The sequence below is a fragment of the Bufo gargarizans genome, chromosome 2, assembly GCF_014858855.1.
Source record: "Bufo gargarizans isolate SCDJY-AF-19 chromosome 2, ASM1485885v1, whole genome shotgun sequence".
NCBI classification, from domain to species: domain Eukaryota; kingdom Metazoa; phylum Chordata; class Amphibia; order Anura; family Bufonidae; genus Bufo; species Bufo gargarizans.
The window spans coordinates 288,667,647-288,682,700 of NC_058081.1; the positions used below are offsets into that span (position 1 = coordinate 288,667,647).

The 15,054-nt window shown below is 38.1% G+C and overlaps 1 protein-coding gene across 6 annotated transcripts in view; it reads left to right on the forward strand.

Moving 5' to 3' along the window:
• The window catches only part of TMEM117 (transmembrane protein 117), a 394,958-nt gene extending 382,187 nt beyond the window's left edge, over positions 1 to 12,771 (forward strand). For 4 of the 6 annotated variants that reach the window (XM_044280372.1, XM_044280370.1, XM_044280371.1 and 1 more), the window contains exons 7-8: positions 2,661 to 2,790; positions 7,805 to 12,771. In XM_044280372.1, coding sequence (XP_044136307.1) covers positions 2,661 to 2,790; positions 7,805 to 8,439 — 765 coding nt within the window. In that variant the 3' untranslated portion in view covers positions 8,440 to 12,771. Of the gene's footprint in view, positions 1 to 2,660; positions 2,791 to 4,133; positions 4,290 to 5,883; positions 6,157 to 7,804 lie in introns of those variants that run through there. The other 2 variants (XM_044280374.1, XM_044280373.1) reach the window with 2 other exon arrangements.
• Positions 12,772 to 15,054: the final 2,283 nt, after the last annotated feature.

Here is a 15,054-nt window from a genome sequence, read left to right on the forward strand (position 1 = left end):
TATAATAAACATTGCTCAATTATTGTTTTTGTAAAGAAGCAATTAGTTTTCAAACTTAGTCTGTACAGCTATTCATAACCACACTAAAAGATTGCTTATCGCATTCAGTAGATTGAATTTACAGTGCAAAGTTTTTTTTTAAATCTTCTGCCTTGTATTTCTTGTTTCTGTTGAGCACATACTATATATCACCGTATATATTGCTTAGTTCAGAGGTAGAATGGTGTCCCAGGCAGTAAAAAAGTCACTTCTGCAATATACACTTGCTAAATGCATAACAGAATGTATAAAGCAATCATATGACATAACAAAGATAGGGTAGCATAGTTATAGCTAATCCAAAATATTCAATAATTTTGCATTTATGTGGACGCCGTTAATTTTACTGAACAGTACAGTTGCTTTCTGCAAGGCTGAAATACTAGGCAATAGGGATAGAATTTCATGAAAATCCTGCCTTAGGAAATGTGGCAAGAAAGACGAATGGTTTCATACAGAGGAACAGATAAAGACAAATGCTGTCACAAATAATTAGGTACAGGCCATGTCCTTTACAGATTGATGGAATAAATGGTTTATACAGATGATAGACACAGGCTAATATACTAATAGCTGATGAATAGATGGCACATTCAGTATATGGATACAGAAAGAGAACAGATTTACAGCACTGTATAATGGGCAAAGTCTAAGGATAACATATCACTGCTGATCAGATCACACATATGAAAAATATACCTGTCTCTGCTTCTGCCAGATTAGTCTATGGACAAAAATTCATGAGTCTGCTTGCTTTATAATAAATATGAACCAGCACTCAGGATCCAATAATAGTAAAAGACTATTTCTTTAGAATTAAAATCATGCAGCAGTTTACACGTTCCGTGCACATAGCAGCCCTTATGGAATTATATAGATGCGATATCCAGATTTCTTTAGCATTCTTCCTGAAGTTGTAGACTGCATCTGTACCTATGGCAATTGTAGTTTAGAGATCATGTACAGGAGTTGCCAGAAAGGAAGAAGGCAAAGAAAACAATTCAAAAGAACAGTCAGCATAGGGTTTTTATTATCATCTGGTAAAGAAAAGAGTAGAAAAGAATAGGAGAACATTAGATGCAGTGTGCTAAAACAAGGACTACAGCTATCATTCCAGATATGTTATTTTATAACAGATTCGTGATTAGGTTCGCGTAGTGGGGGGGGGGGGGGGGGATTCATTTCGCTGCTATCCCAGATGGTACAAAAAGATATTGTGCATTTTGGCTAATATCAGCTTTCAAAGAACACAGTGGAGAAGCAGTTTAGGCCCTGCTAAATTATTATATTGTTTCTATTTAAGGGTCACCAACATTTTTAACCACTGTAATATTGCTAAACTTTTGCTTTATCTTCCTTATTTAATATTCGTTTTTGTTTTGTATTATGATTATACTTTTTGTTTTCATTTACTGGAGTCAGTTTTTACTATTTTTGTCTGCCTTCTACACTTTTTTTTGTCATATCCGAGGAGGTGCAATAATCCAGTCATTCTATCATTAATCCTCTACTAGTGATAGTTGGTTGATAATTAGTTTCACTGTAGACTGTATAATAGAGTAGTTTTGTTTGGCTACTAGATGTCAGCACTTGTGAAAACTGCAATATTTTCTAATTTATTTTACGTGGATGCAGTACCATAGAGGGTTACTGCAAATGGTTAATTTGACACTTAATGGGTTAATGTCCATTGTTACTGTTAATGCACATTTGCTGTGTGATGTTTGTAAACCAAGTGTCAATATGGGAACACCATTTAGTTGGTGTGCTCTGCACAGTGAGAGGAGGCAGGTCTTTCTCCTTTGGGTCAGGAGCTTCTAGCAGACTATGGTTGAAGAAGCATCTGCATGTGCCTGTGCAGTGTGAGACTAAGGAACCTGTATCCTTGCATGACTACCAGTGGCTGCTTTTAACACGACTACTCCTTTATATGGGGTTGTCCTACAAAAGCCCATTTTTACTTAGGTGGTCTAGCTTTTCAGGTCCTCATAGTTACAAAGAATGGGGAGCTGTATGTCTCCTTTCCTAGCCAAGAAGATGAGACCACTTTTAGCCACTCATATATCTCTGTTTTGGATGTTCCCATCACCATGAACAAGCAACATATAAATGGAAACAACAAGAAGGTCTTCACACTGCTGTGACAGTGGGGCTGCAGGTGATGGATGTCGACATGTGGTCCAAACCTGAGTGTAATTCATGCTAATGTTTTACACTTTCTCTGTGCCCTTCTACTTATTATTAAGATATAACAATTGTGACTCCAGGTTTTCACACAGTAATGCAACCTAAACGTTTATCAGAGTTGAACTCCATTTGAAGTAATTCATTATTATGGACAAAAATCAGGGGGTGATTTACAAATAAAGTATTGGAATTTATTAATAGTGTCACATATGATTAATGATAACAATGTTTAGGATGCAGGTCAAAGATTATATGCACAAGTTCTGCATTTCTTCTTTTGGGTGCATAAATACTGTCCCCATGCTAGAGACCAAACCAAATGGTCAAAACTCCTTGTTGAAAAATCTATGCTTTGTATCATAATTTATCAAAATTATTGCTGTGTATGTTTTAGTTAGCGAATGAGTTTACTTAAACTGAACTTATTATTTCAGGATTGGGAATTTCCTCACTTCATGGGTGATGTGGATGTCAATCTCCCTGGTTTACCTACTTCTCACATGCAGTTTAGAGTGCCATACTGCCAAAGGATATTCAAAGAGGAATACCATATACATATAACAGGTATGTGTCCAGATTGGGGGGATAATATCATAATCCAGTTTCAAATGGATTTATATTGTTAATAGGCAGAATCGGTATAGTAGTTTGCAATGTTATGATTTACTAGTCCATTGTTACCTTGTTAACAATATTTTAATATTGTGGCCACTACAAATAACTGTTACATGTTTATATGTGGTCATGCTGTCTAACGGTTTGAATCTCATTCTCAATGCTGACTGTTTAAAGAGGACCTAAAAATTTTCTGACGTCTTTAGTAACTACCTGCTTTCCCTTATGTAATAAATCTATTCTGGTAATGCCAATTTGGATCTTCATTACAAACTGCTAGTAATTCATTCATAGAGAAGAGTTAGTTAGGTCCATATATAATGGCACAGAGACAACATTTTTCTAATTTTTGTTCTGTACATTAACACAATTGATTTTGAAGAAAACAATTCAGATGCAGTTGAAGTTCAGACTTTAATCTTTAATTCAGTGGGTTGATCAAAATTAATGTGAGGAACTATAGCATTTTTTAAACTTAATCCCTTAATTTCAGGGACTCAAAAGTAATTAGACAAATTAAATAATTGTAAATAAAATGTTAATTTCTAATACTTGGTAGAAAACCCTTTGTTGGCAATGACTGCCTGAAGTCTTGAACTCATGGACATCACAAGACGCTGTGTTTCCTCCTTTTTAATGTTCTGCCAGACTGCAGTGGTTTTCAGTTGCTGTTTGTTTGTGGGCCTGTCTGTCTGAAGTTTTTAGTCTTTAACAAGTGAAATGCATGCTCTATTGGGTTCAGATCAGGTGACTGACTTGGCCATTCAAGAATATTTCACTTCTTTGCTTTAATAAACTCCTGGGTTGCTTTGGCTTTATGTTTTGGGTTATTGTCCATCTGTATTATGAAACGCAGACCAATCAGTTTGGCTGCATTTGGCTGGATTTGAGCACACAGTATGTTTCTGAAAACCACAGAATTCATCTGGCTGCTTCTGTAATGTGTCACATCAATAAACACTAGGGACCTAGTGCCACTGGCAGCCATGCATGCCCAAGCCATCACAATGCCTCCGCCGTGTTTTACAGATGATGTGGTATGCTTTGGATCGTGAGCTATACATGCCTTTTCCATACTTTATTCTTTCTATCATTCTGGTAGAGGTTGATCTTGGTTTCATATATCCAAAGAATGTTCTTCCAGAAGTGTGCTGTTTTTTTAAGATGTTTTAGCAAAGTCCAATCTAGCCTTCTCTAGTGCTTGCTTTCTTTCTCAGGATGTATCAAACTGTAGATTTTGCCACTCCTAATAGTGTAGCAATTTATTGGTTGGGTTTTTTCTGTTTTTGCAGATGAAGGATGGCTTGTTTCACCTGCATGGAGAGCTCCTTTGACCGCATGTTTACTTCTCAGCAAAATCTTTAAAATGCAAACACCACACCTGAAATCAACTCCAGGCCTTTTATGTGCTTAAAGAAGACCTTTCACTAGTTTAAAAAGTAAAAACTATCTATATCGGTGGGCAGAGCGGCGCCCAGGGGTCCCCCTGCACTTACTAGTATGTCTGGGCGCCGCTCCGTTCGCCCGGTATAGAATATTCGTGATTACGAAGATATACGTATAGCACTATATTCTACATCTTCGCAAATTCTCAAAGTGCCAATTTTCGCAATAAAAATGAGTGATTAGAATATTCGCGATCAACACTAATCATTAACACAAATCCTCGGCTGTCTAACCACTGACTACACAGTAGTTCTCCCTCTCTATCGGGATCTGGTTCTACCACCCAGATCCCCAAAACACAACACAGTACTTACTCTACCCAGGCCTGTTTCTTCCCCAGACTGGGAGCCCTCATTTACCTGAGCTCCTCAGCTGACTGCTAATTATCTTAATTACCAGCCTAGCTGCTGCACACAGAAGAAATAAAATCCTATTTTAAGGGCGCTCTGGCAGCTCCACTGCCACACTATACAGCGTGGTCTTCATTATTAAATGAAAGGCAGCTGCGGGCTAATTGGCTGCGCAGTTCTTCTCTGCAGCATGGCTGCAACTTGCCTGTATCACGGTCGCTCCGTGTGGCCATAACTTAAGACAGGGTAACCTGGGTATATGTATACCTGATTTATAGTGATTGTTGACAAATTAATTTGTAACAAATCAAATTTCTTGGCAAACTTCAGCAAAGCTGCCAAATCTAATTTAAAAATCTCATTAATTTCTACTGCTACAAAAATCATTTATAAGCTGTGATGCTTGGAGATCATTTTATCTTCAACTTGCTTAACTGTTCACAGTAACAGTAATTTTGACTAAGGGTGCCCCCGCATGCCACTGTAAGCTTTCAAATAATTACCGGACTACTGAGCTGCAATCAGATTGCCTTAATTTTTCTAGCAGAAACAATATAATGTATTTGCCCATAAGATCAAATCATTTCCATTAGAACCAATGTTCTGGCACCAAATTGTATCAAATCTATTCATAGGCTATTGTGAAATAGTGATAATAAATTGCATAAATCATTTAAATATATTGGGTTAGATTTATTAAAGCTGGTGCAATGGAGAACTGACTTGCCCATATAAACCCATCGGATTCCACTTTTGATTTTTTCAGAATTCTTTTCAAGAATGAATGGATTGATCTGAATGTTTGGTATGGACAACTTAGCCAGTTTTCAGTTGCACCAGATGTGATAAATCCCACTGTGTTTAAGGCTAAGGCCACACATCCAGGATCACAAGAAGACCAGATAGAAGTATTGTGTGGGATGCAACATCAGTTACACAATAGCTGGGGCAGTTTTCTCGTAACACATTGTACTTCATGACAGTGGTAAATTTGAGTCAATATATTTCATCCTGGGATTTGTGACCCTGATACCAATGCAATACATGTACAGCGCTGGCATCCTAGGAGTTAAAACCAGTTCTTTATTCTAGGACTACTTTTTATCTAGGGTTGTGTAAAGTCGAAGGTTAACGTCCATGTCTGCATTTATGTGCTACTAGGTTTAAAAGGGGTTTTACAGTTTTTCAACATCCTTTATAATTATTTATGAGCTGTAATTTTATTGCTCCTTTCTCCCATTCTAAGCTGTGGTCACATGAGAAAAAATAAGGGGCAGTGACGTATTAAAACCTAAAGTTTATTCGGACTATTAAGATCCCTAATGGGAAAGAAAAGCCCCTACCAGACAAACTAAACAGACAACAAGCAACGATATGGGACCCACGTGGGTGAGTCGCCAACGGTCAAGTCTACTAACAAACCGTACAGGGAAGCGGAACTGACCAACAAATAAACACTAAATAGAGTCTTTGGCAAGGTGCCATAGACCTAAGGTAATGCCAAAAGGCAGAAAAAAGGGTAGATCTTACCGGTGGTGCCAGTCAGGACCTTGTAGTCCAATACACAGGAGGTGGAGGAGCTTCTCGAGTCTGAAAAAACGTCCTCTGTTCAGTTGTACCTGGTGCCAATGGGCTACAGGGAAAAACTGTCCCTGTTGATGCCCTACTTGGCCTGTGAATCCCTAGGTAACCTCCTAACACGGGGTCCTTTCCCCGCAAGAGGTGGCCCCATCCGGAACCTGGCCCTAATAAATGAACCCTAAATGGCCCTATAGGGACAAGGGAATTGGCCCTATTAGTGATAATTGCTACCAGAGTAAAGGGGAACTAGTATGGTGGATATATTCAAGGTCCCTACGCGTTTCGTTTTTTGGGGAATATTTCAAACTATAAAGGATACCTCCACTTCACAAAAAGAAGGACCCCCTAACTCTTCAGGGGACAGGGGTCGTAAGTGGAGGAAAATATCTCTACTCCTAACACAATATGGTAATTATGTCGGTTAGGGGGAGGAATGGAAAGGAAAAGCCAAAGGTTTTAAACCTTTAGGGCTTTTCCTTTCCAGTACTTACCTGTCCGTCTCATCGCCAATGCTGCTGCCTCCGTTGTGCTCAGACTGGTTGTGGACTCTCCTGCTTACTCGCTAGTAGTGATGAGTGGCATAGGCAATATTCATTTTTGCAATATTTCGCGAAATTATGTCCTAATATTCGCCATAAATTTGAGAATTCGCAATCTCCAGTCATTATTTTCTTGATTGCAAAAATCTGCTAGAAGTTTCTTGAGACTGGAGAAAATGGTTGGCAGCAACATTCGTGACTGTGAGGAAGAACTGCTGATAGAGTGCTCCAATATATTTGCAATTGCGCAAATTGGCACTAATGATGCGCATATTTTTGGTGCAATATATGCAACTTCACATTTTATCAGGTCTGAGTAGACATTACTTATTGGTGCACTAAGTATTGTTGTGACATCACAGCACTGTCTCTAACATAAGGAATAGGAACCAGATGAAAGCACAGAGCACAGCAATATCACTGCTCTCTCTCTCAGAACTGCAACAAAATAGAAGAAAATGGCTTCTGGGGAGTTTCTTATACAGTAAAGGGGTAGGCAACTTTCCTATTAGTTGCTAGGGATATTGCTAAGCTCTGACAAAGACATTGCAGCCTTCCCATTGGCCGACAAGCAAGAAGGGAGGTTACTGATGAAAAAAAAATATTGCGATTACGAATATATAGCACTATATTCTAGATTTTAGCAATTTCTCGAAGTGCCGATATTCTCGATAAAAATGTGTGATTAGAATATATTCGCTCAACACTACTCACTAGATGTGTTCCCAAGTCTTTTGAGCCCATAGCCAGTCTGAGTGGCATTTGCAATTCGACAGACAGGTAACTACAGGACAAGACAGAAGATGCCAGGATTTTATGAAAATCAGAAGATGACTTGTTTTCTGAATTGTGAAACAGCAGCAGCCATTTTGTGCAATTTATAACAGGCAAACCCCACAAAATTCATATTTGTTGGAAATCTAATTTTTGGGGGAAATTCATAACAAAGTTGATTAATTTACAATCAATAACTATATTCATTTTTAGAATATTGTTTTCAGTATTTATGTGGCTGTTTAACCTATTACGTTCATCATTTTCTTGCAGGTAAATGGTTTAACTATGGCATTATATTCCTTGTATTAATCCTTGACCTGAATATGTGGAAGAACCAAATGTTTTACCAGCCTTCAGCCTATGGTCAATATATAGGCCCTGGCCAGAAGATATATACAGTGGAAGATGCTGAAAGCTTACAAAATCTTAATCAGACAACTTTATCCTGGGAATGGCGATCAAACAATACTGACCCATATACTAATAAAACTTTTGTTGATGGAGATATGTTCTTACACAGTAGATTTATTGGAGCAAGCCTGAATGTGAAATGCTTGGCTTTCATTCCAAGTCTTATGGCATTTGCGTTATTTGGATTCTTTATTTCATTATTTGGGCGATTTCAGAAAAGTGAACAAGGAATGGAGAATAAAGATAAATCTTACAAACGCATCAACAGGAAATCTCCTTCTGAACACAGCAAGGAGATGGGAATGACCATCGAGAACCTCCAGGCTGTTGTAGAGGAACCTTTATGCTTACATGATGCAACACTCCTAGCTCCCAGGACAAGAGAAAATGAAATCCTGTGTTATCCTCCAGCAACTGAATCGGATAATCTTTCTTCTTTAACACAAGCAGAGCCAGCTGCCGACATTGTTCCTTATGCTGATCCAATTAGCTAACAATGTTACGAGCAAACGTTGCAATAGAATCATATATAGACATATACAGTGCATTCAGAAAATATTCAGACCCTTTCACTTTTTTGACATTTTGTTATTCTGTGGCCTTCTGCCAAGATAAAAAAATAAAAAAAAGCTTCCCCCTGATTAGTCTTCACTCAATTCCCCAGAATGACAAAGTGAAAACAGAGTTTTTAGAAATTATTGCGGCATAGTAACCCTGGAAAACCCCTTTAAACCCCTTCAAGACCAAACCCATTTTCATTTTTGCATATTTTGTTTCTTTTTCCCCACATTCTCAGACCCATTCCTTTTTTAATTTTCTGTTCACATACCCATATAAGGGCATATTTTTTTGCTGGACAAGTTCTATTTTTTAATGGCACCATTTAAATAATCATGTCTTGTATTGGAAAACAGGAAAAAAAAAAATCTTTGTGGGGTGAAATAACAAAAACAAATTCCACTAAGGTTTTTTGGGTTGTGACATTACAGTGTTCACTGCGGGTCAATACAATTACGGTGATACCAAACTTGTATGGGTTTTATTTTGTCTTACTGCTTTAAAAATAAATAAAAAGGTTTTAAAAAATCAAAGATTTCTTTGCTTCGCCATTTTCTAACAGTCAAGTTTTTTCATTTCCATCCGCAAAGCTGTATTAGGGCCTAATAGAGATCTATATGCACAAGGCACAGCTTCGCAGGCAGATTACTAATGACAGCCCCGGGAAGCTTTAGCAGGCCCCAGGCTGTCATGGTAACCTATTTCACTGCAGGGGTCTTGATTGGAAGACAGAGGGAGTCACATCCCTCTTCCTGACCTCACAGATGTCACGATGGCTGTGGATTATGGTGTCTGAGGGGTTAAATGACGGGGTTTGGCGTGATCATCGTTCCACATCATTTCAATGTGTGAATATTTGGAAGAACCAAATCTTTGACACGCCTTTGGCCTATGGTCAATATATAGGCCCTGGCCAGAATATATATACAGTGGAAGATGCTGAAAGCGTATGAAATCTTAATCTGACAACCTTATCATGGGAATGGAGATCAAACAATACTGACCGATTTATTGGAGCAAGCCTCAATGTGAAATGCTTGGCTTTTATTCCAATTAGCAAATATTGTAAACATTTTGTTTGCTGAATGATGGGCAAAAACTTTTTTTTTTTAACTTTAGCACAAGGCTGCAACAAAACAAAATGCGAATAAAGTGAACGGGTCTGAAGACTTTCCGAATGCATTATATATATATATATATATATATGTTATAGAGAGAGGGTCCTTACCTTTTGTAACAAATATGTACAGTATATAATGTTTACAAACTGCTCACAGATTGCAAATTAATCTGGTGCTCAAAAAGTTACAACCCACACATTTTTGTATTTTGTATTTTGCTATATGTGCCTATACAAGACATTCCTTAAAAGAAATCTGTCAGGTTAGATAGCCTTTTCCTCAAGTGGAAGACTGAATTGTTATACTGACTCTTCAACCACTCCCTATACCAGTAATAATCCATAAATATCTCTTAAAGGGATTTTCCGTGAGTAAGATACAAAGACCTACACACTGATTAGTGGGGGTCCGACACACAGCACCGCCACTGATCAGCTGTTTGAGAAGATCATGGTGCTCTTGTGATTGCTGCAGCCACTTCGCACCTCAATAGAACTAATCTGAACCTAGGCCATGTGACCAATGAATGTGACATCGCTGGCCTAGGAAAAGGCCACAGTGCTCACCAGACTGCCACAACCTCTTCAACAGCTGAGCAGTGAGGGTTCCAGGAGTTGGACCCAAAACACTCAGATATTGATGACCTATCCTGAGTTTAGTGAAGACTCTTTAAGAAAAGTGTCTTTACTAAACCTCAGAGAAATGCAAACAATTAAATGACATACTGTACGGGAAATGTAAAAGATTTTTGTGCTGGAGGTACTCAAGGTGAACGCTCTTACATCAAAAGGAGGAAAACTTCAATAAGTAGTGAAATGCGTCTGTCATGACATATTTGTTTTAAAAAGCAGATCTACATAGGACTTGTAGATACATTTATAAGAAACCGCAATATGCCATGCCAACTGAACACATCAAATTATAAAAGTGTAATTCTTCATTTTATCTATTTATTTTAGTCACTTATATAGCACTGACGTATTCTGCACCACTTTACAGACATTATCATCATGCTGTCCCCAGTGGAGTTCCCTATCAGTATGTCTTTGGAGGAGTACCCGGAGGAAACCCATGCAAATATGGGAGAACATACAAACTCAGTGCAAATGTAGTCCTTGGTCAGATTCGAACCTAGGACCCCAGAAAACCTAGGACCCCCTCGTTTCTTCTAGAGTTACACTTATCTGATGGAGATTCTGTTTTGACTCCATTCTATTTTTGATAATCTGCACAAAAAATGGCAACTTCCGTAGACACCATTTTGACATTTAAAAGTGCCATCCTCATCACAAAGCATCATGGTGTGTTTTTGCTTGCGTTCTTTTTTTTTTTTTTACACACCTGATGGGGTATATATATGGACAATTTATAGTAGACTTTCCAAATAAAAGTAGACTGACACCAATACATGAGAAAATGTATCTAGGATTAGCATCTATTGTATTCTTATCAGTACATATGGCTCCTATGGGTCCCTTAGGTAGAGTGGCCCAGATAGGTTTTGTTTAATGGATGTTGAAATCAAGTGCAGGGATCCTCTCTCCACAGGTCTGACAAACAGGGATATTGGGGGACAACAAGCACCAAGTCCTCCTGTCTGATGGTGCCCATTTTATTCTTTGCTATAGGGCTCCCCAAATGTATGTGATCTCCTGATCAGGTAACAGTAAATAGTACAAGAAAATAAACTATTATATTGGCTGCTATAGGTTACATATAGTGCGTGGATTTAATTATTAACTTACTTTCCTTTAAGTGTAAAGTATACAAAATAACTTTGATTTTTCTAGATGTGTGCCTTGATTGTAAATATTTTTAGAAACCATATTTTAAAATGTATTTTTACCTTTTTTTTTATTCTGTATTTATTTGTCCTGTAATTTGCTTTGACACTGCAATGTATTCTAATAGACTTGCAGCCAAGATGGAAGCAAAGGTAGATAAGCCATTCATTGTTTGGTAAAGTGAGTACATGTAGAAAATAGTGACATACACTATGAAATGTACATTATTTCCTGCATGGTAGAGTCAATTGTCTTTTAGATCCTCTTATGTATACAATAGCACCAGTGCTTTTACTAAAAATCCAACGGCACCAGTATATCTGTGAGTATCTAGGGGAACTTACCAAATCCCTAATATACAAATGTAAATTCCCAATATTTACTTGGTGTACTCACACTGTTGACACCTTTAAAAGATTTTCTGGGGGTTTAATATTGAGGGGCTATCCTCAGGCTAATCAGCTGTTTGAAGAGGGAGCAGCATTCCGGTGAACACTGTAGCCTCCTCACAGGTTACCAAGCACAGAGCCATGCATTGCAGCCACTTGTGACCAATGAATGTGACGTCACTGGCCTAGGAAAAGGCCACAAGAGCGCTGGGGTCTCTTCAAACAGTTGATCGGTGGGGGTGCTAGGAGTCTGACCCCCAACGATTAGATACTCATGGCCAATCTTGAGGATAGGCAATCAATATTTTATTCCCAGAAAACCTCTTTAAATAACCACTGAAGGAGCAATATCTAGGGCCACCACCTCTGGTTATGATCACTTGGATACTAGTGACTGTTTACTGGTCCTGTGTAATGCCACACTGCTGGTATGGAGTACTGTAGAGACAAACCTAAGAACGCAGTCTGACATACATGTAATTCTTCATCAGGAACAGTCTGTCTATACAATTGTTCTTTAAACAGAATTCCGACCTCCATGGTAATTATTGGTCTAGTCTCCACAATGCCTCTACCTCTTGTTCATGCATCAACAGTGCTGGTTCTCTTCAATGAGTGCTTTTGATGTACAATAATTATCATAGATGTCTGGATTCTAGAGTCTGTCTACGCTATTCCTGATAAAGAATAATACATGTTCTCGGATGTGGACGTTTTCATAATTTGGAACTGACTGAACCAGTCCACAGCATAGCAAGTCTCACTGCCCAGGGGAGGCAAGCTGTTTATGCACTGTCCGTTTGTTTTCCGGTGTCGCATGTGCTGTGTACTTTTAGTAGGCTTACAGTATTATCTAGTGTTGAGCAAATCGAAGTCCACAAAGTGGACCTCTATCCGAATTTCAGGACAAATTAGATTTGACGTGAAGCCAAATTTCCTCATGCATCATGGTAGTGAATCAATTTAACTTGAAATAGTAAAAAAAAAAAATCATACTTACCTGCTCCATTTGCTTGAGATAAACTGGCTGCCGCCATCTTGCTTGAAGATCTTGGCAGAAATCCTGTGCGATCTTCAAGCAAGATGGTGGCATCCGCCCCGTCTCGAGCAAATAGGTCATGTGAGTTTGATTATTTTTTTTATGTACATCAGATGCCGCGATCATGTATGAATGCAGCATCTGACTGTTACAATGACGGGGGGCGACGCAATTGCTGCTCCCTGTTATTGCACCCACTACTTACAAAGAAATGTGCTTCGTGACAAAATAATTTGTCACAAAGCAATTTTATTTTTTATTTTTTGGGAAGCAGCCGAATCAAATTTTCATCTCTAGTATTATCTTTCATAACCAGAGGTGGTGGCTCTGGATATTGTTCCTTCTATGATTATTTAAAGGCACTAGCAGTGCTAATACACCATTAATGGTGAAGTTTGTGGATTTATATTTGATCTCTTAGAGATCTCTAAGGCATCATTATTTCAGAAACACTGTTATTAAAATCATTCTGTGGTAAGACTGCACCTCTCTGCATTTATGTGCATAATAGATACTGTACATACTGTAGTTATGTGATTACTGTTTAATGTTACACGTGAAATGTAATGTTACTGAATTCAAGTCTGCCTGGATTCCCAGGTAATGTAAGCTTTGTGTAAGTTGTCTAAGAACATAATATAGTACAGCATAGGTAAGATTTCACATTTACACTAGCATATAATGCAGTAAGTAAAATGTTAAAGGTATAAGTGCCATAATAAAATTCTTAAAACTGAGTATCAGAGGTTTATGTGGCATTATTTAAACCTTTCAACCCAAGTAAAATTGGAACTTTGGATCTGAAACAGTTCAAGATTTTCTTGGCATTTCAAGTTTCTCCAAATGCACAATTCATAGGCATCTGTGCTTTCATAGGTTTTAGCAACCACAACAGTATACATGATGGATTATCTTCCTAATTCTGCTAAGACCACACGTAATGTTTGCCTTGTTTATGAAAGCTGCTTAGCTAGGGTCAGGGTTTCCAACCGTCCAGGTGACTTTTTTCCTTTGTCCGTGAAAAAAAAATAGTTGTGTCCATGATTTTTTGTGGCTGGTGGTACTTGAGTAGATTAGTTTGGTGGTAATTATCATCAATTTACAGCTCACAGTAAATGCTGGTAATGAGTTCTCATCAGTATACTGAGCTACGGACAAGTATTTCATATAATCTCTAGCATTCATTATGGTTTTCTAATTTGGCTGTTGTCATTTTGGAATAAGTTGTTCAGAAATAAAGAAAAATTTGGGTTGGCAACCCTGGCTAGGGTTTCCCAGTATGCACCAACATTGGGAACGTGTAGAAAAGACCTGGAAACAGATTTTGGTCAAGACATGCTTGAATCTCAGAGAGCATGCCCAGAAGGATTCAGGCAGGTGGATTTATAAAAATACTAAAAATAAAAATTTAGAATTTTAGGAGCAAAACAGTAACAATGCAGTTACGTGACAAATATCTGCATAACTAAACATACGCTAAATTGTTGCAAGTCTAATTTATGTATGAGATGATTGTCTATAAAATGATGGTATCACGTTCAAAGCTGTAGTGGATGGTGAGATATGGAGCCTGAAAGTCAAAAGTTCAAAACATTTGCTACCCTTTTTGCTCATCAGTGTAAATCATCTTGAAAATGAAAATTATGTAATTGAATCTTTAATTATGGCAAACTGTGTAAAATACAAATTTGTGTAACATTTATTAACCCATATGTGTTAGCAAGAAGGAGGGGACAAATGGTACGGAGTATAACTAGAGAATCTGACTACACAAAGTTTGTTTGCAGTCTGTAACAGTGGAGACTCAGGTCTGAGTAGGAGTTTTACAAACAAATGGAAGGGTAATTTTAATCAGGAATATTTGCAGTTACTAATTGCGTGAAACAACATACAGTTACAGTATGTCATCTGTGCACAGGGAGTGCATGGAGCCGTTGTCGTGTTATGAAACTGACACTTGGCTTCTGCAGTCGGTATCAGAGATGATTCTGATCCCAGCCATTTAAACCTCAGATGCCACAGTACATAGCCACCATGGCATCTGATTGGTTAGACAGAGAGCGAACTCCAGCTTTCTTTCAATTGGTCCCTCCTGCATCAAAATTACAGGGCAGGAATCGGGATCAGTTGTTAGAGCAACCTCTCTCCCACGCTTGCCATTGTTAATTGCCTATTAAGGTTTGAAGGATTTATCTGATTACCGATATTGATGACCTAT